This window comes from Phycodurus eques, chromosome 2 (genome assembly GCF_024500275.1).
Source record: "Phycodurus eques isolate BA_2022a chromosome 2, UOR_Pequ_1.1, whole genome shotgun sequence".
Taxonomy (NCBI): domain Eukaryota; kingdom Metazoa; phylum Chordata; class Actinopteri; order Syngnathiformes; family Syngnathidae; genus Phycodurus; species Phycodurus eques.
In genome coordinates, this window is record NC_084526.1 from 11,766,402 (window position 1) to 11,790,495 (window position 24,094).

Genomic DNA, 24,094 nt, shown 5'->3' on the forward strand with positions numbered 1-24,094 from the left:
CCGCGGCCCTCTTCTAAATATAGCGTACCGGTGATGGGACATTGTGATTTCCTAGGGATGTTGGAGAAGTGATCGTTTGAAAATGTAAACACTTATTTTTTTATATACTTGTAAAAATTAAGTAAGTTAAGTTGTTTTGCATATACATATTTAGCCGTTTCCTACCTTGTTAAATTATTGTTGATAACTACTGTGAGAGATCATTAATATGATCCGTGTCTTTACATCATAGATGCAAATCAGTTGCCTATTGGCGAAATTCTCAGTTTTGAATTCAAAATAGACCATTTACGTGAATCATATATATTTGCTGAGTTTTTCCGGGGGGTTGCGGTCGCTGCCGCCGCTGACGTCATAGACGTCATAGATTGTTTCGTACTCCTCGAACGCTGGCACCTAGATCCATTCCACACATCCACCATCTGTACACAGATGTAATTGTGAGATTGTCATTACTCCATGGTGGACTAATGTATGCGAGGACATTGGCCTGAGGTTCCCCCTGTGCACCCGGGACCTGCTTTCGATAAGTCACAGGAGTTGACGAGATCAGAAAAACACTTCCGCTGCTGTTGTTAAGAAGTAACAGTACTTTTACTCCGTTACAATGATCTAAATGTCGCTCACTACTTTTATTTATCAATTATTTTATACTTTTATATATCAAAAATATTTCTTCGCAAGACTTCCACTTCCGCATTGGACGCAGTTTGCCGTTTGCGTTTAAGTCTAGTTCACCAATCAAACGACACAAGAAAGTCACATGACTTCACACAATGTCTTCCATTGGGCTTCCTGTGCATAGGTATTAACACTAGATAAGCCAACCCCGCTGAATGTCCTGCCTACGTGGCGGCCATGTCGGCAAGGCAACTGCGCACTACTCGTGTTATATTTAGACAAACAAAAACAACACCTTTTCATGTATTGTAGTATTTGTATGGACCTGTCTGCCCAAATATGATAATTTCAGCTCACTTATATCAGAATCAGAATCATCTTTATTTGCCAAGTATGTCCAAAACACACAAGGAATTTGTCTCCGGTAGTTGGAGCCGCTCTAGTACAACAGACAGTCAATTTACAGAACACTTTGGAGACATAAAGACATTGACAAAAAAACAATTGTGCAAAAAGATGCAGAGTCCTCGAGCACTTAGAGCAGTTCGAATGACTAATATTGCAATAGTCCGGTGCAATGACCATTGTGCAAAGGGCGCTGAGACTTCAAGGAGTGTATGCGGTTTAAAGTGACGAGTAGTGCGATCATCTGGGAGAATGTTGGTTGTGCAAATGTTACAGATACTCCTCAATCAGTGTGCAAATGGAGCAGATGCTACTCTGGCATGAGTGGCCAGTGTATGCAAATAGTGCAGCATGGCGAGACAACTACAGTGAGTGCTCGAGTAATACATAATTGGCCCCACAGAAATGTGACAACGAACTCAAGTCAAAAAATTGCCAGCTTGTTGTAATGGAATTATAGGTTAGGTGTTTAAGAAGTTGATCGCAAGAGGGAAGAAGCTGTTGGAATGTCTACTAGTTCTAGTTTGCATTGATCGGTAGGGAAGGAGCTGGAAGAGCTGGTGACCGGGGTGCGGAGGGTACGAGAGGATTTTGCACGCCCTTGTCTTAGGGCTGGCAGCGTGCAAGTCCTGCCAGCCCCAGCGTGCAAGTCCTTGTCTGGCAGCGTGCAAGTCCTCAATGGTGGGTAGGGGGGGTACCGACAATCCTTTCAGCAGTTTTGATTGTCCGTTGCAGTCGGAGTTTGTCTTTTTTTTTTTTTGTAGCAGCACCAAAAACACCGTGTAGTAAATTGCAGATGGTTTTTTTTTGTGTTGTTTTGACTTTGTGCACACGCACGCACACACACACAGCAACATCGGAATTTGCATATTCACATTTTATTTTGTAATTGTTTTTATTGATGTTCATGCTGTGGTTAAAAAAATCTTAAGTTACTCACGATTTACTCAGTACGTGAGTAATTATTTCACTGTGTACTTTCTACTCTTAAGTAATGTTTTGGAGAACTACTTTTTACTTTTACTTTAGTCACATTATTGTCAAGTAACAGTACTCTTACTTGAGTACAATGTTTGGCTGCTCTACCCACCTCTGGAGCGAACATCCTCTATTGCTACTCTTACGTTTGAGCAAAATGTTTGCCCATCAGATCAGCCAGTGTCGTATTTGTTGCAGTAGTCTTTTGTATTTTCGTGTTGAGGTGCTGCAGGTCGTCGCCCTGGTTGTGGTCCCAGCAGAACCGCGAAGCACACCTAACATTGACGACAAGAGTTGATCCCCTAGTACATCTTTTATTAATTAGGAAACGCGCCTACAATTGTCTAATTAGTTCACGGATGTTAATGGTAAATGTATGAAGTGACGGAGCGATGTTAGGGATTATGTCACAACACAGAATGAACTAACTTCAAATTCAGAAATGGCCAATAAAACAGAAAAATATTGTACTTTCATATTTTCCTGGAGGATGCATTTGGGATTAGCCTTTGTAGTTGATAATAGTGAAGAATGGAGTGAAACAGACAATGATTTTAGTCAATTATTTCCCAGAATGAGAGTGCTTAAAGATCAGTTGCAGGTGGAGATGGGCCTGGCTCAAGTTGGAGCCCAAAACAAAAAAGCAAAGAAATGAGGCAAATCTAATTTCAATCTTAAATTTGTACATCAACATGTACTTTGAGCGGTGTAAATAAATGTTTTTCTGCATGAAGAAAATTAGTTAATTTTGCTTTATTGTAATCTTCAGAGTCTTCGAGATTGCTTAATTTATGTTAAAATCAAAAATATTCTCTGCAGGGGTCCGAGGGATCCGCCCAGACCTCCCCTACAATGTTTTTTTTTTTTTTTTTGGTCACCTTTTTCATGCCTTTGGTGTTTGCATGTCTGTTACATACATGAATATCATTAATTATTCATAACATATAGTTAAAGATAATTTGAACAAAATTATTTCAGAAGTCTGTGTCAAACTGATAATCAGTACCCAAGAAGTACTGGTAACTCTCAGTTTCAAAAAGATTGATGACCTCTGGTATAGATGTAATTGCTCGATGTTCCAATACGAATAAAGTGAAATCTGCATTAATTGATGCTGAATGTTCTGGTATTATAAGGCCTTCACAGCCATCTTATTCAAGAGGCACACGTTTAGAATTTATAGCAACTTTGTATATCGCGTTCCAACTGTGTGATAAACACCATGTTTCTCAGTAATTAATGAGAGTCTAGCAAATGCTGTACATCTTGCCAAGCTAATGTAAATACTTTAAAAGCCTTGCTGCTCTTTAGTGGAACTGAATGCAGACTGTCACTAATCTTTTTTAGCCTTGGCTCATGAACCAAGCTAATATGAGCAGGTATATGGACAGCTTCACTTAGCTGTTATCAAGAAACCGATAAGATAATCTACTGAATACTGTGAAATCCTCTCACTCTGTGCCTTTAATACAAACCCATTAACACCTTCCCGGTGTTCTTTTCATCTCTCCAGGGTCCAATCAGTACATGGGCCGGATGCAGGACTTTAGATTTTATCCTGACACTTTGACCAACAGGTGAGGTGGATAGACAAATGAGTCAATGGATAGTTTTTTGAATGAATTGAACAAGGTTGCTTGAAGCTGGGAAATGAAATATACTGTACGGCTAAGATGGCGGCAGAAGTGGAGTAGTTTGGAATGATAAACAGTTAAAGGAAAGATGTCGAATCCGTGCATCTTAAAATCCATACTGCTTTCAGAGGATTTTCTTTAGAAATTCAATATAAGACAATTAGCATTTCTTTGGGCATTGATGCACATAGTAAGGAATTAAATGAGAGACAAATTAAGCCTATTTTGTCGTTAGTGTTCTGTCAAAAACCAATTAACAGGTGCTTCATTAAAGAAAAGCTGGAACTTTGTGGTCATCACTAAATTAACTTGCATCGCACTAAACATAATGTTGCCCTTGTTCCGTTCAACTGCAGTTTGGTTAGAAAATAAGTGTCATTTAATCATTCTAATCTTGCAGTTATTCTACCTTCTCAAAGACTTAAATTGCTTGGTTTAGCTCTACTTTTTATTTAACAGGGAAATAGTGGAGATTTATTCAGGTGCCCTGCCACAGCTCCATTCCCAGTCTGAGTGTCGCTGCCCTCCCACTCATCCCAGAGTGCATCCTTTAGTAGAACGGTACCCTGAAAGTTTGTTACATCATTATATATCTGTATATGTTATTGTTACAATAAGCTTCATAATGGAACAATATGTATATAAATGCTTTTATATTCATCTGTTGAGTTCTAAACGGTTTTAATTTACTTTTTACAGAAATATTTCTCATTAAATTGCGTTGTTGTTGCTTTTTTATTACTATGAACAGATATTGTATCCCCAATGCTGTTGAGGACACCACCAATGACAGAGTCTTAAGACTAAACCTCATTGCACATCCACTCGCTTACATCAACGATCAGGACATGGGCACAGTGTGGCGCTCAAAGCTCATGACCACACAGGAATTGGACAAAGGATTCACAATTACTGTGGATTTGGCAAATGGACAGTACCAGGTAACTCAATGGTGGTGCTTACTTCATATAACTTAATCTAAGCTTTTAACGTTCTTCACTTAACAAAACTTGTTGGAGCTTATTCACCCCCTCTGTTTCAGGTATTCTATGTCATAGTTCAGTTTGGTGGCCCACTGCCTGAGTCACTTTTGATCCAAAGGCAAAGACTCCCTGATCGACAGAACAGCACCAACAGAGAGCAGCCCTGGCTGGACTGGCAGTATGTGGCTCAAGACTGCAGTGTGTTTGGAATGCAGAACAATGGGCCACTGCTGACACCGGACTCAGTCAACTGTCTCCAACTGCCCAGGTATCCTCAAACGTGTTAATAAGTTGTATTTTAAAGATACTAACTTGTAGTTCCGTACAAATGTTTTTTTTCCAGAGACAAGTCATTGCTCTCTGCAGTAAAATTACTAAGATTATTTGTGGAGTCAAAGCTTTAATTAAATGGATAAAAATAGATAATAATATTAACCCTAACCCTAATATTCACCCTAAGCCTTACATAAATGCACAGAGAACGTCTAGCAGCACACTTTATTGTGACTCTTAAAGTGAGTGACGAGATGTTCAACTGCCTACAGTCGCTTTGGCACATTACTTTTTCCAGGCCCTCCTTTGAGACCAGATACAAGATACTTGGAACACCATCTAACACACTCGCACACACAGTGTCTCACAAGCTACATTTTGGCAGAGCTGCCGGTATCGAGGCCTGAGTTGGCACAAGATAGAATGGCTAGGTTTACCTACCTATGTGAGATCATAGATTACGTAGTCATTGCTCATTTTTTTGCTTTATTGACAGATGATAGCCTGGCACGCTTGCATGCACTAGTTAATTTGGCATGAGAGCATTTGGACCTCGCACTGGCAACATAACACACTTTCTGACCTTAACGTCTGATAATCATGTCAATAAGGGAGAGAGCATTGTTTGATCCTGGAAGATTTGCGTTTCTTATTTTGATATCTTGAGATTTATTTAATCCTGCAGGAGACGACGTGCCTTCTAAATTCACTTGAGTCTTTGTAAAGATGAATGCAAGCACATTGTTTTAAGTGTTTTCTGAGCACCAAATTGTGCTCTCCTCCAGGGGATCCCTTTTGCATCGTGTCTGCATGTAAAGATAAAAATCTATAGAAAATAGATGAGGAATTTACCTAAAGCAGAGAAAATATGAAGTTTAGCATTTATAGTTCACAGCGTCAGTGGTTATGGCAGTATTTCTTTCTTTTATTCCAGCGAGGTACACTACTCTGGAGGTAACATCACAGTCAGCCTGCTGAGCCCAGAGCCAAACATGAGGCCAGGCTACAATGATTTCTACAACACCCCCACCCTTCAGAAGATGGTAGATGCCACTCAGGTACGGCTACACCTTAGGGGACAATACTACACCAGAGCAGCCGGAATGGACCAGCGACATAGACATTATGCCATCAAAGAAATCACCATCAGTGGCAGGTGAGTTAAAAATGTTGAAATACAGTTAGCCACCCTTTTCGTAGTTCACGTCCCGCAAAAAAATTGTTTTATAATTGGCTATATTAATCGTTTAAACTGTAAATATACCACAAATTATGATCTCAAAACTCTTTAATATAATTTCAACTTCATCTTAAAAATTTACCCTTCAAAATAAATGCTTTATGGATTATTTGATTTTGAAAAAATTTAAAATTAAGGTTTGAGAGTATGATGTTAATGTGTTTAATAGGCTTTACACGATCAGGATGTTTGGGGCCGATCAGCGAGTTTAAAAAAACGATAACCGGTCACCGATCTGATCACAAGATGGACCAATGCGTCTATTTAAATGACTTGTTCATTTACTGTATATACTTGTGTACTGTATACTGAGTATCTTCAAAAGTATTCTTGTTTCCAGTGATTCCCAACCAGTGTGCCATGAGCAATCTTCAGGTGTCCTGTGGGAAATTATCAAATTTTACATAACTGCTCAAAAAATTGGTGGCACGCTGGCCGACTGGTTAGAGCGTCAGCCTCACAGTTCTGAGGAACCGGGTTCAATCCCCGGCCCTGCTTGTGTGGAGTTTGCGTGTTCTCCCCGTGCCTGCGTGGGTTTTCTCCGGGCACTCCGGTTTCCTCCCACATCCCAAAAACATGCATTAATTGGAGACTCTAAATTGCCCATAGGTGTGACTGTGAGTGCAAATGGTTGTTTGTTTATATGTGCCCTGCGATTGGCTGGCAACCAGTACAGGGTGTACCCCGCCTCCTGCCCGATGACAGCTGGGATAGGCTCCAGCACGCCCTAGTGAGGAGAGGCGGCTCAGTAAATGGATGGATGGATGGATGCTCAAAAAATTATTCATTTACAAAAAATAATGTATCTTTGTTCCTCTGTTTATGCCAGTGAGGCATCGTGACAGACAGAACAAATACATGCTCTTTTATTAGATGGCAGGAAGTACATACAGTAATTGCTGTGCATCTACTTGTTGTGACATTTTTGTTTGTTGGTGTGCCGTGAGATTTTCCAATTGTAAAATATGTGCCTTCGCTCCATAAAGGTTGGAAATCACTGCTCTAGTCAGGTCATGTATTTTAATCAGTCAGGTCAAACCAACATTACAACATGACAGAAATAATGGGAGCTAACTTATTGTAATTGAATTACTTTACTGTAATTGAATTACTTTACTGTAATTGAATTACTTCACACACACCGAAACTTGAGAGCATGGTTTGACATAACACTGGCATGTTTACGTACAACCATTAGTACTAGAACTGCTAGGCTACATAATGTTTTGTTGCGTGCTTGCGAGCGGTATCGTATTAAAAGTACGTGAACATACCTCAAGCAAGCCTTAAATGCACGTAATCTCCCAAGCACCGGTGACCACCAGCACACATTTTTCCCCATTTTGTTCTTATAATACACACGTCCTGATGTCTTCGCCATGGTAAGTGTATCCAGTTGCGTTTGAGTTGATCAGATGAAGCCCCGTGATTATAAAAGACGGGATGTGTTGGTATCGGTTTTTATTGCAGTAGTCTGACAAATTTGTTTTGCATTCTGATCCCGCCATTACGTGTTGTCTGTCTCAGATGTGTTCTCTGTCCCACACTGCCGACATGTTTAAAAAAAAAATATATATATATATAGTTTATTGGTTGTCAGATATTTACAGTACTACGTCAAAAGACACGTGACAAGGCTAAAAATAAACTAACTTTTGTATTCAAATATACTGTACACGATGGCGACGCGGAGTAAATGTATTTTTGCGGAGCCGATCAGTGACGTTATTGATCGGATCGGCGAATTATGCCATTAAAGCTGATCATCATAAAATGAAAATTATCGTCCGATACCAATCAGGCCGATCAGATCGGTGTAAAGTCTAGTGTTTAATTGACAGCTGTATCTGAAAATACATCACAAAGACATTTGGGGATTAGAAGGAAGAGCCATCCAGTGCTGAGTTTAAAACGAGCATTTCTGAGAGTAACTTTAAATGCATTTCTCTATGAGACAGACAGCATCCATTTTTATAGCTGTGGTAATTATGGGATTATACAGGAGGCAATAATTTCTTACTGTCCTTCCATTCGCTCTGAGCCATTTTAATTAGTAGGTTGTTACGTTTTAGGAAGTGGAATTTCATCTTTGAATCCTTTCCATCCCCTCCCATTCAATTTTCATTGAGCATGCAAATGGTCAACCTGTGAGAGTAAAGATTTTAAAAAAAAACCTACAACACAACAACAACAACAAATGTGAATTTAAGAAGCGAAAATGCATATCATGACATTTTCTGGAATTATTGTCCTATGTCATGCAATAACCATTTTACTATTAAGTGATAGCTGATCATAGATGCTTGATTCATCTGAGGGTAACATTATATCAGTGCACATTTTTTGGCAGCATTCTACTGTTTTAAATAATTTCCCTCTTTGCTTATCTGTTTTCTAACAAATGTCATCTACAACCGTTTTCTGTTTATTTAAATTTTGAATCCTATCATGTGTGTTCTTGCTGTTGTGATAGTCATAATTGAAACCTAATGTTTCCACTTCCATGGTGTGTATGTAAAAGTTAGACCAAAGCCGTTTACAGTTATCAGAACACATAAAACAAAATCATCAAGTGATGCTATTTTAAATATGCATTCACAGATCACAAGTCATCCATAATTGTTAGTGGCACGCAAGCACGAGGCTGAATCTGTAGTTGGAGTTAGTGTAGGAAATTTTGTCATTGAAAACAATCCCAAATACTGTACATCTCAGGGGCAGTCAGTCGGCTACATAAAAACAATGCAACTTTCTGAAAACACTTGTTAATTATGAATGGACAAGCTCTCGGTACTCATGTGCATCACATTTCATTAATCCAAACACTGGAGAACAGAAAACTGCCACAAAGGGAGCAGGAGGTGAAAGGATACACAGAAGAACTAATGAAAGAGAGAAAATAATCTGAATGTATGAATGAATAATGAAATGGCTGTCTCACTGTGTCTGCATGTGAAAGAGAGAGAGGGCTGTCTGATGCATGTTATGTTGCTCTGATCATTTTCAGCATGACATTTATAAATGTTGAATGGGAGCTTCCTAATGGCCCTTCTATCATTCCATGAATGTACTGGTCAAAGCATAAACGTTGAAGCAGGGAAAACTTTTCATCCAGTTGCTTAAATACAGCCTTTAAAAAAATTATATTGGTTTTGCAAAGTTCTAGAGTACAGTACCTATCTTATATTTGCACTTTCTGCCATGCAACCAGATGTGAATGTCATGGCCATGCAGATCACTGCGATACCAGCGTGTCCCCCTATCGCTGCCTGTGTCTGCCTGAAAGTCACACTGAGGGAAACAATGTGAGTAACAAACATCCATCCATCCATCCATCCATTAATTTTCCATACCACTTATCCTCACTAGGGTCGCGGGTGTGTTGGCGCCTATCTCAGCTGACTCTGGGCGAGAGGCGGGGTACACCCTGGAATGGTGGCCAGCCAATCGCAGGGCACATATAAACAAACAACCATTCACACTCACATTCACTCCTACGGCCAATTTAGAGTCTCCAATTAATGCATGTTTTTGGGATGTGGGAGGAAACCAGAGTACCCGGAGAAAACTCACGCAAGCACAGGGAGAACATGCAAACACGGTTGCAGCCGGTTTTCAACCCGGGTAGTATTCTAACACCAAAATAGTACATTTTTTACAAAGAAAATGTGAGTTCTTAAAGGCCCTTTTCAGACTTACAACATTTCAGAGACCACCTTTGCAAATCTCCCATAATTTAACATGATACCTGACAATGATTGTAGGCAGCTAAGGCCCAGTACACACATAAAGCCAATCAGCCTATTTTTGTGCCGATTCTGCTCCTACCCGACTAAGCACGTCAAACGCCAGACAAGCTTAAGTCTTATAAGATTATCCTATAAGATTGTCCTTGGGTCTGATGTGTGTTAAGAGTGGAATTGTCCCGAATTTAGGTCCGAAACTGGTTGGGGCTGACAATCAAATGTGTGTGTTCAATATTTACGATGAAAACTCTTCATGTGTCCGGGGAAAGCAGACTTCTCCCGAGTCATGACACCAAGAGTGGTGACGTAGACAGAATGTAGAAGCACCCAAGACTGACGCACATGGAAATGACAGTAAATAAAAACAAATGTCTTAGCTGATGCCATTTTATGTACAACCCCAATTCCAATGAAGTTGGGACGTTGTGTTAAACATAAATAAAAACAGAATACAATGATTTGCAAATCATGTTCAACCTTTATTTAATTGAATACACTACAAAGACAATATATTAAATTTTCAAACTGATAAAGTTTATTGTTTTTAGCAAATAATCATTAACTGCAACACATTCCAAAAAAGCTTGGACAGGGTCATGTTTACCACTGTGTTACATCACCTTTTCTTTTAACAACATTCAATAAACGTTTGGGAACTGAGGAGACTAATTGTTGAAGCTTTGTAGGTGGAATTCTTTCCCATTCTTGCTTGATGTACAGCTTCAGCTGTTCCACAGTCCGGGGTCTCCGTTGTCGTATTTTACGCTTTATAATGGGCCACACATTTTCAATGGGAGAAAGGTCTGGACTGCAGGCAGGCCAGTCTAGTACCCGCACTCTTTTACTACGAAGCCACGCGGTTGTAACACGTGCAGAATGTGGTTTGGCATTGTCTTGTTGAAATAAGCAGGGGCGTCCATGAAAAAGACGTTGCTTGGATGGCAGCATATGTTTCTCCAAAACCTGTATGTACCTTTCAGCATTAATGGTGCCTTCACAGATGTGTAAGTTACCCATGTCATTGGCACTAACACAGCCCCATACCATCACAGATGCTGGCTTTTGAACTTTGGGTCCATAACAGTCCGGATGGTTCTTTTCCTCTTTGGCCCGGAGGGCACGACTTCCACAATTTCCAAAAACAATTTGAAATGTGAACTCGTCTGACCACAGAACACTTTTCCACTTTGCATCAGTCCATCTTAGATGAGCTCGGGCCCAGAGAAGCCCGTTTCTGGGTGTTGTTGATAAATGGCTTTTGCTTTGCATAGTAGAGCTTCAAGTTGCACTTACAGATGTAGCACTGAATAGTATTTACTGACATTGGTTTTCTGAAGTGTTCCTGGGCCCATGTGGTGATATCCTTTACACATTGATGTCGGTTTTTGATGCAGTGCCGCCTGAGGGATCGAAGTTCACAGGCATTCAATGTTGGTTTTCGGCCTTGCCGCTTACATGCAGTAATTTCCTTTTGATGATATTATGGACCTTAGATGATGAAATCCCTAAATTCCTTGCAATTGTACGTTGAGGAACATTGTCCTTAAACTGTTGGACTATTTTCTCACAAAGAGGTGAACCTTGCCCCATCTTTGCTTGTGAAGGACTGAGCAATTCAGGGAAGCTCCTTTTATACCCAATCATGGCACCCACCTGTTCCCAATTAGCCTGTGTTGAGATTCTCAGAGCACAGCACACACGATGACCAAAACTGTTGAATGCCCGATTTAAAAAAAAAAAAACAAATAAAAAATAAAAATAAATAAAACAATTGTTTTTTATGTGTTGGGTCTGTGTCTGTCAGATAAAAAATATTTTAAGAGTGGAAAAATCTTTATCTGTGCATCAGTCCTAACATCATCTACACATACAGTATGTAGACAGGCCCCCCACAGAGCACAGTGTAAACCACCAGGGGAGACTCTCCTATGGTCCTAATTAGGCAGTTTACCATGGACTTAACGTATGTAGATAGCATTTATTTTAGAATGCATGCACACACAGACTCTCTGTAATAGGTCTGGTCTCATCGGTCTCATCATCACTTTATCTGCTCATTGCTTGATGACCTGACACAGACGATATATATTTTAAAGCATATTGAATGGCTGCAGAGAGCTGAGGTCACTGTATACTCCAGGGCGGTTACATTGAAGGGTAAAACTTATAGTTTGTAATTTGGGTTTGTAATATCTTTTGTGACAGCAGTCCTGGAACATTTCTGACGCACCTTGTAGTTTGGTCAGCAGTGAAAGGTTCTCTACACTGGCACCGCCTCACCTGAACAATGCCAGCCTGAATTATTTACAACGTAATCTATCATTCATGCACTTGTGTTTGTATATTTTAGCCAGCTAGCGTAGAGCGCTCAACAAGCATTGCTTTAGTTGCCAACTGAACATCAAATCTTCCTGCTTGCTTTTTTCAAACATTGTCATATGTGACTGTAGACAAAAATGTATTTGTCACATAAGGCACGCACGTAATAAGACATTGTCAATTACCTTTTGTCATCCTGACTAATACGCATGCAAAATCACTGCTTCTGTTTCTCTTTTCCACCCTTGTTATCTCTGCTGCACCCAGCCGTCTCCATCCTCTTCCTTTGTCGACTCCTCTGTCTCATGCTGTCTCTCCTGGGTCTCAGTTGAAATAATGTCTTAACTCGACTAGAACAATGACATTCCCTCAGCATGCATCTCTAATCAGATGTCTTTCTCTGTTTGTCTTTTGCTCCATTTAACTGCACTTTTTCTTTAGCAGTCCTCAATTGCAGTCCTCAATTCTCATTGCCTGTTTTGTACGAATTTTATTAATTTGAATCCATCTGTCTGCTGTCCCAGGTGTGGACAGGTACTCCAATGAATTTGCTTGAGTCATAATCAAGAAAAGTTGTTCAATTATTGGTAACATTCTTAATGTTTGCTGACATTTTTCTTTACGTGCTGTATCTTTTTTTAATGGTAGAAAATACTAAATCACATTATTTAAACAAGATTAAAGAAGAAGGAAACTCGTGTTTTTTGCAAGAATACATTTTATGTGCCACCGCAAATCAAACAAATAAAAACATGGTGTTCTGGTTAATATTGCGTTTGTGGAATAAGAATTAAACAGTAATTCCCCAACTTCCAGCAAACTTAGAGCATTTTAGGCAATATCACCTGTTGCGGACACACCATAAAAAGATGGCACCCCAGTCTCCGGCGAGACTCTCTCTTCCCACCGAGATAGACAACCACGGAGTGGCAAGACATAACTTCACATACAGACGCTAAGTGAATCAGCAGCCATACTCATCAGAAACAAGACCAGACATTTGCTTTGGTATGCCGACGCTAAGTGAATTACCAAGCACCCGGAGCTTCAAAGCGGAGACCAAAGATACCTGCTTGATACCGAGTTTTCACTAGAACACTGAATTAATTAACCACCAACACCAGCCAGCCCTGAGGATTTCACCAACAAAGCGTCTCCACCCTGCTGGGTACAACGCCAGTTGGCCAGTCAAGCTGGGAGTTTGGACAGAACAACAGCGACACCCACAGGCGATGGAACGGCACTATAGACGCGGGTTAATGAAACGCAGTCTGTACCGGACTTGGCTGGGAGTTAATATTTTAAGAACTTTACATGAACGCCACTAGTGACTGTATTTCTGCAAACTTGAATGCCTGATGTCGAATTTGTTGACAACTGAACCGGATGAAATGTTTCACTCCACACCACACAAATGCCACATTGAAAATAGTAGTGGTCTCAACAATCACAACATTTGAAACATTCGTTACAGGTATTAAAGAGGATTGGCGTGGGACAATGCAAAGCAGGAAAATGGTCTCGTTATCTTAAATCCAATAATTAATACTTTATTCCACTGGATTTAAACCACGAAATAATCCGAAAATGGGAATGTAACACTCAGAGGCGGTCCAGCTCCCCCTTTGGCCCCGAAGGTGGTGGGAAAGGAAGGCAGGAGGCGATAAACCACCCCCTTCTGGCCGCTTCGGCCATAAAAAGGGCAGCTTTTTGTCTCACCCGATCAACTTGCCGACGACTGGCCCAAGCAGGATGCCCACCTCACCACGAGGTGACGAGGACACATCGGACCATCCCCGGCTGCAGAGCATCCTGCAAGCGCTCCGAGCTACCCTGTTTGGGGGCCTGAGTTCACCCCGAGGGAACGGAAGCGGGCACAACGCGCCCATTCCGAACATCTTGCGAGCCTAGGAACTTATTTTGGCTCTTTTTTTTTTTTTTTTTTTCCCCTATTCTTCTTCCTTTCCGCCAAATCCATGTGTTCCCGGTGCGGACCGGGCCGGCCGAACACTCGGAAGCTTGACCTGCCTGCCTCAAACGTGTTCAAGACACGTAAGTCCAACATTGCGGTCTACTAAAAGTACAGATTAGTGCATATTTGGGTTTAAATTAACGAGAACAGGAATCCACAACTATATGCATTCACTACACGCTAGTTCTACCAATCTCACAAGTCAGTGTGTGTTTGGGTTCAAGGAAAGAAACCTCTGGACGTCTAGAACTCTTATCAAAGCTTCCTAAAGTGTAGCAACCTTCAGATTACGAGACCGATAAAAAGGTTTCTCGTCGCTTCTCCTAAATTGTATCCACATAAAAAGCGAAGTGGTGCCCCTCTTAATAGCTAAAATAGCTTGATTTATAACACTGTAATTTAAAATTACACTATACCGGAAGTAGCGCAGCTCATTCTTTTCTCCTAAATTAATTACATTTTTATTTAACCCGCATACGCTACACACCCTTTGCTGGTGACTGAAATAAGATCAGAACTACCCTGGTGATGCTTGCATACGTCTTGTGACAAACCCAGAAAACTGTATGCTGCGGGTTGCTGACATGATGGTACGAACCTGAACTTGCTAAAATGTTCTTCAAACTATCTTGTCAGCAACTGCAACATACAACAACAGGTTTGGAGACTCCGTGTGTGTTTCTGGGTTTGGTCATATGAGGGGGTAGGTGTGACGTTAATTTCCCCTCAATAGTTGCGTATGTCATGTGACCAAACCCGGCAGCATACACAGGGACTCTGCAAACGTGTTGTTACCCCTTTGAACCTGAAGAAGCCTCAGAAATGCATATCCAATTAATTGACCTTGGCATTAATCAGTAAGAAGGAACTCTCAGTTTCAAAATGTTTGGTGAGTACATCATCACTTCCTCTCATGTGATACTGCTTAGTTGTTGTTTGTGTGGCTTGGTTTAATAATTAGCCAAACCAAATAAACAACAGTAATTGGTTAATAAACTGTAATCATAAAAATATCTTTAATGCTATTTTTATTTTATTTTTTACTGATTATTAATTAATTGATTCTCAAAACATTCAATACCTCAATGTCTGTATGCATGTGTGTGTGCGCACGTGCGTCTGTCCCTGCACACGTTTCTCCCAAAGCCTCTGCATCATCCCTCACTGTGAATATTCAAGACCTTTCTTCTACCGCTGTAATAAAAGGCTGTGGGGAATATTAGCGTTTAATATTGCATGTGTTCTGTTGACTAGAATCGGCCCCGCACCATGACGGATGTTCAACTAATCTGCAGAATTTCCACAGTGACATTAAAGTGACAGAAATGCTCAGACATGTGTCAAGATGATCAACGGGGGCCTCGGAAGACACACACTTATAACTCGCAGAAGCTCAAACACACTCAAACATGCCCCCCCCCCCACCTCCCTCTTTCTCATTGTGTCTTTTGATGCTTTCTTATGTGCACTCTGAGTCACACTTAATCTGTCAGTCTGTCCCTCCACATCTGATGGATTCAGTCATGTCTGAAAACTCTATAATGTATTGCATTTCATATCGCACCATACCATACTACACAATGGGCCCGATTTACTGATATCCCGAACAGCAATTGCGTATTCGCTCACTCTAACCAATTGCGTGCGATGTTGGCAGCAAGTATAAAAGTGTGGCAGAGCACTGTATTTAAAGAAAGATTTTGCACCTAGGTAGCTCTCATGGTTTTCACTATTTGGGAGAGCACCACAAGCGCAAAATGAAATTTGAAGTGAGGAGTTAAAATTGTTAGTGGAAGAGGCAAACAAGCATACTGTATTACTGAGTTACAGCACAGAAGTCTAATTTTGGGGAAGCCAGCAACCACATAAAAACTGTGTTTTTGTTTGATTTCAAGTTGAGCTAAACTCATTGTCCTGTTGTGTTTCCATCCATCCATTTTCTGAGCCGCTTATCCTCAAAAGGATCGCGGGAGTGCTGGAGCCTATCCCAGCTATCTTCGGGCAGCAGGCGGAGTACAACCTGAACTGGTTGCCAGCCAATCGCAGGGCACATATAAACAAACAACCATTCACACTCACATTCACACCTACGGGCAATTTAGAGTCTTCAATGAACCTACCATGCGTGTTTTTGAGATGTGGGAGGAAACCGGAGTGCCCGGAGAAAACCCACGCAGGCACAGGGGGGAACATGCAAACTCCACACAGGCGGGGCCGGGGATTGAACCACGGTCCTCAGAACTGTGAGGCAGACGCTCTAACCAGTCGTTCACCGTGCCGCCTGCTGTGTTTCTAAACAGATTAAATATGTTTGAAGGTAAGTGCTGAAAACGTAAAGTCGAAGAAGAATATATGACTTACTTGTTGAGATATAGTTTAAGATTTTTTCTTCATCTCTTTTTTTGGGCGGGGCTAAAAACTCAACAGGCTGGGGCGTATACGTTCTATCATGAGGCCCTCCCCTATTAAATATACACCAACTGTTCTTATTGCATATTTTGGGATACATGTCTTGCCATCTGGTCCCACGTTGTGTGGCAGCGGCGAACAGGACAAGATTTGCCACTCACTCCTCGGCCCATTGCCAGCCTGATAGCAGTTAGAGAAGCCGGCAAAGGTCAGGCACAACAGCATTACAGTTGTCAGCCGCACAGGTACCAACCGCATGTTGCGGGCAAGCATGAAGAGGGCAGACAATTGATCCAGGGGTACCGATGCGCGGCTCTGGCCGCTTATGGCGCAGCCTTCGGGGGCCACAGAAGCGCGTTATCCCGCTGAATTTCAGAATTTTTCTGGCGGCGCGGCTTATGGTCATTATGCCGGAGGCTGCCTCTCTGCAGCCCGTGAGAGCCAGTGCAATGTGGCTCGCTTGGAATTCTTCTCTGCCCTCCTGTGAGAGAAGGCACGCATTTGACTGATGTGAAAGTGGTGGGGAGGCGGGGTTTTCAGAGCATTCAGCGACACGCCCACAGCGTCTGCAAGCTGAAAGAATGTCTCAACATGACATTAGCTATGGGAGGTTGAGCTATATCTCTTCCGCAGCACTATTGTTTACGGCACTAGCATCGGAACGGAGGTTCAGAACATTCAGCGAGATGCTAGCATTCCATTAAACCATTTGACAAAAATCTATTTTTTTTCCCCTAAGCTGATCAAAGAAATATGTTAAAATGCTCATCCTTAGTCGCCTTCATTACATGATCGAATTTATCCATCCATTCTTAGCAACCCTTATCCTGTTCAGGGTCTCGGGGTGCTGGAGCCTATCCCAGCTGACTTTGTGCGAAAGGCGGGCTATACCCTGAACTGGTCCTCAGTCAGGCAGTGATCAAATTTAGTATCATGTTAATGTTACTCTTTCGATCATTATTTTTTTTGTGGGTTGTACAAAGATTAAAACACATTTGATAAGGATAGGCATAAGACCTTTTTTTTTAACTGATGGGAAAGTTAACAATCATTTTTTTTTTTCTTTTTTTGCAATTTTTTAAATATTTTTGATGGGATCGCAGAATCTCAACTCTTCTGAACTCCTGTTTCAATGCCAGTGTTATACTGAACAAAGTAGTGGATTAGGGACTTAATCACCAATGCTTCTGCTGGTTGCAGCCAATTAGAACACTAAATTATGCCTCATTTGCTTCAAGACACAGTTAATAATTAATTCCACACAATCAACACACTTTTTAATAATTATTATGCCCATCCCTAACATTTTCCATCGGTGAATGTTTTACCATAGCTGACATTTGTATGTTTTCCATGTAGTTTAACTTGGCACTTGCTATTTTATTGTATGCGTGGATCTGTGGGTGAGGGATATTGATAGGCAGTGACGTTAAGAAGGGCTACCCAGCATCTCTGCTGCAAACATCTGCTTCAACAGCAGATTTACACCTAGGCAGGGGTTAACCAGGTTAACTTTAGATACACACAAGACGAGTGTGTGCGCACAAACACATGCACACACACTTTTGGGGCACGACCTTTCCAGTGAGAGCGTGAAATTGGTCATGGCTTTTAGGATAAAATGAGTTGCCCCAGCAGATTATCGCACACCGATGACACGCACACACACATGCACGCATGCACTACGAGCGTGCGTGCACACACACACACACACACACACGCACACACACACAGAGTTGCTTGTGACAGGCCAGCTGAATGTCTACACATCCATTCGAGCAGGCTTCTCACTCAGCAGGTTTTTACAGAACATTCACAGGGCAGATAAGATGTATCTTTTCCTTTCCTGTATTTTGTCTTAACTGTAATCTTTTATCTGCATGAAACCATCTTTTCAAATGAATTATTACATTTACACAAAAATGTTTCTCTAAAATTTGTACTAACCAGCATCCATAGAAAAATTTTGTACATTCCTGCCAAGACCTATTCCAACAACCGTTTACAATCAATGACCTCTTCTACATTAAATACAGTACATCTGCTTGGTCCAATGACATCTGATAAGATTACAGTAGATAAAATAATCCTTTATTGATCACCTGAAAGGAAATTCTGTGTTACAACAGTACAGGGTACAGCAGCATGCAAATAAAGATTACAAATCAATTTAGAATAAAAGGATGTAATAAAAATTGTTGCATACACTGAACCATAGCCGTTATTATAAAATATGACTCACACTGAGATGTGCATCTACAGAACCGAATTCGAATGAAGTTGGGATATTAAAACGTAAATAAAAAACATAAATACAATGATTTGCAAATAATTCTCAGCACTCCAAAGACTAGATACAGTAATGTTCAAACTGGTAAATGTTACCGTTTTGTTGTTGTTGTTGCAAATAGTCTCTCATTTTGAATTTGATGCCTGCAACACATTCTAAAAAAGCTCGCAAAAGGGCAAAAAAAAGACTGAAAGTTGAGGAATGCTCAAAAACATTTTGAACATTCCAAAGGTGAACAGGTTAATTGGAAACAGGTGAGTAAGTGAAAGGCTCAGTTGTTCACAGGCAAGGATGGGGTGAGGTTCACAACTTTGTGGAAAAACTGCATATAGAGTGACTATAGTCCAACAGTTTAAGAACAATGTTTCTCAATGTATAATTGCAAGGGATTTCATCATCTACGGTCCATAGTAACATCCAAATATTCTGAGAATATGGCGAAATCTCTGCGACGGGGCCAAAAACTAACATTGAAGCCCATTACCTTCGATCCCTCATGCTGCACTGCATTAAAAACCGGCATCATTCTGAAGGATATTGCCACGTAGGCTTCAGAAAACCATTGTCAGTTAACACAGTTGGTTGCTACAATTACAAAACTGTACCATGCAAAGTGAAAACCAGCTTCTCTGGGCTTGAGCTCATCTGAGATGGACTGACACAGAGGAGAAAAGTGTACTGTGGTCTGACGCGTCCACATTTCAAATAGTTTTTTGAAATCATGGACGTCATGTCTTCTGGGCCAAAGAGGAAAAGGAAAGTTCGGACAGAACTTTGAAAGTTCAAAAGCCAGAATCTGTGATAGTATGGGGCTGTGTTAGTCCCCATGTTATGAGTCACTTACACATCTGTTAAGGCACCATTAATGCTGAAAGGTACATACAGGCTTTGGAGCAACATATGTGGTCCTCCAAGCAACGTCTTTTTCAGGAATGTCCCTGCTTATTTCAGCAAGACAATGCCACGCCACATTCTAGGGTGGTGTGTACTGGTGTCTGCTTTGGTTCCCCATTCTGGCTGCTAGTCGGGGCCGGTGGGGCGCCCTGTCACTCCTTGGGCCTGTTTCCTCCTCTTCTCTCCGGTCCTTGTGTCCAGCTGGGGTCGCCTCTCCCTCTTCTCGCAGGGAGTGGGGGATTCCCTGATGACCGTGGGGCCCGCTGTGGGGGTGGTGGCACTGCGGGGCTGTGTGTGATGGTTCTCTCTCCCTGTGGTTGACCCGCCGGATTGGTCCTCAGCACACACTCACACCATTCACTGTAAATATTTTTTTAACTAATCACACCTGGGCACACACATATACTCAGGGTTTCTTGAGGGGCTGGTGCAGGGTCGGGGGGATACGGGCGTCGCACCGGGATGCAGTACGTCAGTGCCGGTTCCCGGTCTAGATGCTTTGCTCCTCCGCTCTGCCTACCTCCCTGGTCTTTTAATGCATTATACACACCCATTCCTGTTTTTTTTTTTTTTTTTTTTTTTAATGCAGTACATATACTGATTTATGGAGGCTGATGGGATTTTGGTTTGCAGGGTTTGGCTGTGGGGCAGCAGTGCCCAGCAGCCCTACCCTCCCTCCCATCCTCATGGGCCACTCCAGATTTTAATGCACGACACCACTCAGGGGTCACTTATGCACGGGGTAGGGCCAATGACTGTCAGTCGGGGACCTGGCAGTCATAGTAACGGGGGAGGTGGGTTTCCACTAGGCTCATGGTGGTGCTCCTGGGACCAGCCCCTCTGGCTGGATTGCTGCTCTGGGTGGGGGGCTCCTCTTTCATGCCCCGTGGCTGCTCTCCTGCGTGGGCTTCGGGTGGGCTCCGTGGCCCGACCTCGACTGTGGGGTCCTCAGCCCCTGTGGTGTGGGCGCAGTAATTACAAGTCACTTTTGAAAGTTATTGTGCATGTTAGACGACGTCAGTTCACTTGCATGTGTCCCCAGATGCCTCTGGGACTTATTCGCCTGGTGTGGGGCCACTCACTTATTGTAATAAATACCTCATAACTATTCAAACTTCCTGGGTAACCCCTCACTTGCACTCTGTTTCTAAAGATGTTTAAAATTTACACTCCCACCACACTTAAGTTGTACAGCTGGGTCCACCATGTTTCCGCTCCTGTCCTTGTCCTGTCCAGTCCTGTCCTATATTGTCCTGTCATTCCTTCACAGGGTGTAACACTACTGCCACATACAACACTCAAATCTGTGTCATTGTACAGCTAATGTCCTGTCTTTTGTTGTCTTCTCTTCCTATATTATTTAGTTATCGTTGCACTCTCTCCCCTTTGTTTTTTTCCACCGTCCCCTTTAAAACTTTATTTTGTCCAACTGAAATTTTCAATAAAAACCCATCAGAAGCACAGTGGCAGTTTAAAAACTCCACTGTGGCACAATAAAACTGTTCCCACATAAAAGGGATACAGATCCTCCTTTCTGTTTGACTGAACAGCCGAACAGGCCCAAAAAAACAAACAAAAAAAAGCCAATGGAAAATAATTCCTACAATCCTACAAAGCTTCAACAATTAGTCTCCTCAGTCCCCAAACGCTTATTGAGTGTTGTTTACATTTTACGCAACTTCTCAACTTCATTGGAATTGGGTTTGTAGTAGTTTGGTTAACATTTTTAGCTAAATAAGAGGAGCAATACTGTATTATATACAGCAAGTATGGCACAGTGTAGTTGTATTTCCTTATATAATAAGGTATTACACTTCTGGCATCATGATCAAACCAGAGCTTTAGATATGTTGTAAGTATGATATATAGATTAAAAACTCAGATCCAGCGGCTTTGCTGAAGTATTATTATTTTTTGGACATACTTTTTTGATAGACCTTTTGTATTACCCATTGAATTCCGCAGGTGTATATTATGAAATCCCAATTTATCTATCATAACCTGATAAAAATAAACTGCAATAAAATATTTATGTAACATTCCCTTTATTTTACTCAGTCACAAACAGTTTGCATTAGTATATTTTGCAACGATATCGACAGACTTGTTTCAGTTTATTTGCAGACACATCACAATGAGCCCTCTAAATAGCAAAAGACAAGTGCTACAATTGAAAACCTTAAACTTGTGTTACTTCTTTGTCACCTATGCTGTTTGCAGAAGATGGAGTCCCATCAATATCTTTTGAGATGAAGAAGAGAATGAACATGTGCACTCTTAAGTCCCAAACACCAATCCCTCGACTAATTAGCAGGCTGCGAGAGGGATGGTAATGCACCATTGAATGAAAAGAAAGGGGGGGGGAAATCCTCGCCCTTTTCATTTGCTATGGTAATATTTCCTGGTCACATACTCCATGTAGCTATGAGAACAAGTTGTTGGGAGACGCCAGAGAGATGAGGGGGAAGTCTGAGTGAAGGAGAGAGGTGGGAAAATGAGCAAAAAGACTTGAGTAAGAAGGGTGGGAAGATGGGTCTACTCAGGTTGAGGAGACGAAAGAGGCATGATAAGGGAAGGATGTATATGGGAGAGACTTGTAAACTGGCTACATTTTGCTCTTGAACTCCTCCCCAATGGATGACACCAAGAAAAGAAATATACAACAAGAGCTGTCTATTCAAAGTGCAGAGAGGAAAGTACTTGGATTCACTTTGATGCGGTTTTAGGACATTGAGATACACCAAGATGGGCCCGTTGCATAGATTTGGGCATGAATAAACAGAGGCAGATTGTGATGGTAACGATTTCACAAACCGGAGCATTCAAACAGAACTACAGGACTTCCTGGCATGCATCATCCCCAAAGAGTCTGCATGTGACGGTCTTTAAAGGCTTGTCTACCATGCTGTATGCGTATGTGTCTGCATCTATTCTCCAGAGAATATCCTGCTGTTTCATATGGTTTTGTTATTAATCACCCACAAGGAAACAACACTGAACGAAAATACAGACATGCAAACAGTGCATTACTTCTCTGGGGGATACATTTTCTTGCATGCTTCTGTGGAGTGAATGACTGTACGGTAGGTTTCACTCTTTGTTGATCCCATATATAGAGTCATTACAGTTAAAGAAAAAAAAAAAAACTTAAAAATGTACATGTTGGGCCACCTGTTTCAGTGATAATAGCTACCCTTCTTTTGTCATTAATTTTTTACAAGGTTTTGGACTGTCTCTTTGGAATTTCAATCCATTCATCGTCACTGATGTGGGACCTTAGAGAGGGCCTAAAGCTCATAGTGGCTGTTCTAGTTCATCCTGAAGGTTTTTATATGGGCTTCTTTCACACCAAACTCATACAATCTTGCCACGTTCCCTCAACCCATGGAGAACAAAGTTGTCCTTAAGACAAAGAATTAATATAGTCCTTACCTAATTTTATAGCTTTCTTACCACCAATATATTTTCCCACTGTAATGCCTCTTTTATTGAGCAAAACACAATGATATTTACCTCATTTCTGTTCACACCAGCTTCGTCCTCACCATTATACAAAATGGGGGGCGGCACCCTACCCCCATTTCCCTCTCCTATCCTCCTTTTGTTCCCCTCCTCTGTGTGTCATACCTAATAGGCCCAGTGCAGGTCTGCATGTGTCACATAAGGGAGGAACTCCTGTGTTTTTTAATACATTTTTAATCCCCCCCATTTGATGCCCCCCTTGTCCACCATAATTTGTACTGACTGCTGAACAAAATCAAAGGCTTTGTACTCGCTGTTTCCCGCCTCTGCTGCTGTACTCTGCTTCAGAAAAATGCATTTTTTATTTCGTACCCCCGACCCTTTGCTCCACACACACACCTTGCTGTTTATTTTGACATGAAAGTATGCCTGTGAGAGCTGACTGTTGCAAGTCATTCCTCATTAGCATTCTTGATTTTCTTGAGCTGTGTGAATCAGTTGATTTGTGTCTAAATGCACAGGCGTCCTATTGTAAAGTGTACAATATCTCATGGTTATCTATTCAGTTGTGTATTCTTCTCTCTTTCTTTGTATTTTGATGAACAAGGGCTGCTGCTTTCCTCTCACACTGTGTGTCATTTTCTTTATAGTCATGGGACTGTTTTTATGCACACTAGTTGTGTGGGAACAAAAGGCCTTTGTCAATAACACAAATGTTTTATTTCATGCTGCTTATGCGGCCCATGCATTGACAAAATAATTCTTAGAATGTAGGGCTGATTTATTAAAAATCTTTCAGAAGGTCCCTGAAATGACAGTAAAATGACTGGAAAATAAATGTTGCGCCCAATATTTTATATGCAATTAT

The 24,094-nt window shown here is 41.4% G+C and overlaps 1 protein-coding gene across 5 annotated transcripts in view; it reads left to right on the top strand.

The window, feature by feature from the left end:
* Positions 1-24,094, top strand: part of ush2a (Usher syndrome 2A (autosomal recessive, mild)) — a 239,970-nt gene that overhangs the window by 31,002 nt on the left and 184,874 nt on the right. For all 5 annotated transcript variants that reach the window (XM_061667225.1, XM_061667224.1, XM_061667255.1 and 2 more), the window contains 6 exons: positions 3,518-3,581; positions 4,098-4,199; positions 4,390-4,579; positions 4,681-4,889; positions 5,829-6,050; positions 9,346-9,439. In XM_061667225.1, the coding sequence (XP_061523209.1) occupies positions 3,518-3,581; positions 4,098-4,199; positions 4,390-4,579; positions 4,681-4,889; positions 5,829-6,050; positions 9,346-9,439 (881 nt within the window). The remainder of the gene's footprint in view (positions 1-3,517; positions 3,582-4,097; positions 4,200-4,389; positions 4,580-4,680; positions 4,890-5,828; positions 6,051-9,345; positions 9,440-24,094) is intronic.